The sequence below is a fragment of the Saccopteryx bilineata genome, chromosome 5 (assembly GCF_036850765.1).
Source record: "Saccopteryx bilineata isolate mSacBil1 chromosome 5, mSacBil1_pri_phased_curated, whole genome shotgun sequence".
In the NCBI taxonomy this organism is placed as follows: domain Eukaryota; kingdom Metazoa; phylum Chordata; class Mammalia; order Chiroptera; family Emballonuridae; genus Saccopteryx; species Saccopteryx bilineata.
Genome location: NC_089494.1, coordinates 263,767,429 through 263,770,617, shown reverse-complemented (window position 1 = coordinate 263,770,617; position 3,189 = coordinate 263,767,429). Strand labels below are relative to the sequence as shown.

At 67.5% G+C, this 3,189-nt stretch overlaps 1 protein-coding gene across 1 annotated transcript; it reads left to right on the top strand.

Annotated features, from left to right (window-relative positions):
* The first annotated feature begins 1,147 nt into the window (after positions 1–1,147).
* On the top strand, positions 1,148–2,976 carry LOC136306679 (adventurous-gliding motility protein Z-like). The gene is made up of 4 exons (XM_066233106.1): positions 1,148–1,365; positions 1,460–1,828; positions 1,921–2,163; positions 2,256–2,976. Exons 1-4 carry the CDS (start codon positions 1,148–1,150, stop codon positions 2,974–2,976), a joined length of 1,551 nt encoding a protein of 516 aa, XP_066089203.1.
* Positions 2,977–3,189: the final 213 nt, after the last annotated feature.

The following is a 3,189-nucleotide window of genomic DNA, read 5'->3' as shown; positions in this document are numbered from 1 at the left end:
GTATGTGGGACATTGATCCGGCTACCGGTCGGGTCCTGTCTTGGAAACATTCCTCAGCGGTCTGGAGCTGCCCCTCGGATCTGTCGTTGACCGAACTCTTCGCCTGTTGTGTCCGGCTGCTCGCCGCCCGCAGCACCTGGTGGGCAGGCGGCCTCCCAGACCCCGGCCCGGCCTCCTCCCGAGCGGCGTGGGGCAGGAACCAGGGTCTGGCGTTGGCCCCCACCTGGGACTGTGCAGCCCTCGGGGTCCGTGCCGCCCCAGGGCGAGGACACGTCCCAGAAGCTGGTAGTCCCCACCTGGGACTGTGCAGCCCTCGGGGCCCGTGCCGCCCAGGGCGAGGGCACGTCCCAGAAGCTGGTGGTCCGTGCGCCTCTAGTTAGACCTCTCACCTGTCAGAGGGGCCCGAAGTGAAAACAGTGGGTGAGTTAGTCTGTCCCCTTGGCCTCCACTCTGCCTCGTGGGGAACCAAACCCCCGTGGGCTGGGAAAGGGGGACACAGGGCTCTCAGAGGCTGGGGAGACCAGTGTCGCCTCCCACAGCTAATTCAGCACAAACCACGTACTTTTCCATATGAACTGATGATGTAGGATTTTTGTACAGGAGTCAGGACTCAAAGCTATAACCACAACAGTAAGATTCTTCCCCCGCTCAGCACTGGTCTGGACCTGAGCAGGTGAGAAGGGCAGAGATGTCACCCCCGGCTCCCGTCCCCAAATGCAGAGCCCACGAGGCAACGCGCCTCTCGGGGGTGGTGACTCCTGACGCTGAGCTGTGCGGAAGGACTGCAAGCAGAGGCCAGGCGAGAGGGACTGTCCTCAAACTCCACCCCTTGCCAGTGGTCCTCAGCCCCACACCCCAGCGCCCTCTCCTCCAGCCCCCTACCCAGCCCTGCACCCTGCAGTAAGCCCCTGTCTCTAAGCCACGTTCTTGAGTTGCAAGCAACAGAAACCAAGTCTGAGCAACTGAGGCAAAAATGCGTGGACCAGGAGATCCTGGCTGAACACGGGGGCTGGACAGGCTGGAGGGGAAGCTGGACAGGCTGGAGGGGAAGTTGGACAGGCTGGAGGGGAACTGGACAGGCTGGAGGGGGAGCTGGACAGGCTGGAGGGGGAGCTGGACGGGCTGGAGGGGGAGCTGGACAGGCTGGATGAGGGGGCTGGACAGGCTGGAGGGGAAGCTGGACAGGCTGGAGGGGGAGCTGGACAGGCTGGAGGGGGGGCTGGACAGGCTGGAGGGGAAGCTGGACAGGCTGGAGGGGAAGCTGGACGGGCTGGAGGGGAAGCTGGACGGGCTGGAGGGGAAGCTGGACAGGCTGGAGGGGGGGATGGACAGGCTGGAGGGGAAGTTGGACAGGCTGGAGGGGAAGTTGGACAGGCTGGAGGGGAAGCTGGACAGGCTGGAGGGGGGGGCTGGACAGGCTGGAGGGGGGGCTGGACGGGCTGGAGGGGGGGCTGGACAGACTGGAGGGGGAGCTGGACAGGCTGGAGGGGGAGCTGGACAGGCTGAAGGGGGTGCTGGACAGGCTGGAGGGGAAGCTGGACAGGCTGGAGGGGAAGTTGGACAGGCTGGAGGGGAAGCTGGACGGGCTGGAGGGGAAGCTGGACGGGCTGGAGGGGAAGCTGGACAGGCTGGAGGGGGGGATGGACAGGCTGGAGGGGAAGTTGGACAGGCTGGAGGGGAAGTTGGACAGGCTGGAGGGGAAGCTGGACAGGCTGGAGGGGGGGCTGGACAGGCTGGAGGGGGGGCTGGACGGGCTGGAGGGGGGGCTGGACAGACTGGAGGGGGAGCTGGACAGGCTGGAGGGGGAGCTGGACAGGCTGGAGGGGAAGTTGGACAGGCTGGAGGGGGGCTGGACAGACTGGAGGGGGAGCTGGACAGGCTGGAGGGGGAGCTGGACAGGCTGGAGGGGGGGCTGGACAGGCTGGAGGGGGAGCTGGACAGGCTGGAGGGGGAGCTGGACAGGCTGAAGGGGGTGCTGGACAGGCTGGAGGGGGGGCTGGACAGACTGGAGGGGGAGCTGGACAGGCTGGAGGGGGAGCTGGACAGGCTGAAGGGGGTGCTGGACAGACTGGAGGGGGAGCTGGACAGGCTGAAGGGGGTGCTGGACAGGCTGGAGGGGGAGCTGGACAGGCTGGAGGGGAAGTTGGACAGGCTGGAGGGGAAGTTGGACAGGCTGGAGGGGGGCTGGACAGGCTGGAGGGGGAGCTGGACAGGCTGGAGGGGGAGCTGGACAGGCTGGAGGGGGGGCTGGACAGGCTGGAGGGGGAGCTGGACAGGCTGGAGGGGGAGCTGGACAGGCTGGAGGGGGTGCTGGACAGGCTGGAGGGGGGGCTGGACAGACTGGAGGGGGAGCTGGACAGGCTGGAGGGGGAGCTGGACAGGCTGAAGGGGGTGCTGGACAGACTGGAGGGGGAGCTGGACAGGCTGAAGGGGGTGCTGGACAGGCTGGAGGGGGAGCTGGACAGGCTGGAGGGGAAGTTGGACAGGCTGGAGGGGAAGTTGGACAGGCTGGAGGGGGGGCTGGACAGGCTGGAGGGGGGGCTGGACAGACTGGAGGGGGAGCTGGACAGGCTGGAGGGGGAGCTGGACAGGCTGGAGGGGGGGCTGGACAGGCTGGAGGGGGAGCTGGACAGGCTGGAGGGGGGGCTGGACGGGCTGGAGGGGGGGCTGGACAGGCTGGAGGGGAAGCTGGACAGGCTGGAAGGGGAGCTGGACAGGCTGGAGGGGAAGTTGGACAGGCTGGAGGGGAAGTTGGACGGGCTGGAGGGGAAGCTGGACAGGCTGGAGGGGGGGCTGGACAGGCTGGAGGGGAAGCTAGACAGGCTGGAGGGGAAGCTGGACAGGCTGGAGGGGAAGTTGGACGGGCTGGAGGGGGGGCTGGACAGGCTAGAGGGGGAGCTGGACAGGCTGGAGAGGGAGCTGGACGGGCTGGAGGGGGGGCTGGATGGGCTGGAGGGGAAGCTGGACAGGCTGTAGGGGAAGCTGGACAGGCTGGAGGGGGAGCTGGACAGGCTGGAGGGGGGCTGGACGGGCTGGAGGGGAAGCTGGACAGGCTGGAGGGGGAGCTGGACAGGCTGGAGGGGAAGCTGGACAGGCTGGAGGGGGGGCTGGACGGGCTGGAGGGGAAGCTGGACGGGCAGGCTTCGGGAAGGGGACCCAGATTCCCTCTAACTGCCTCCTCTCAGAGGC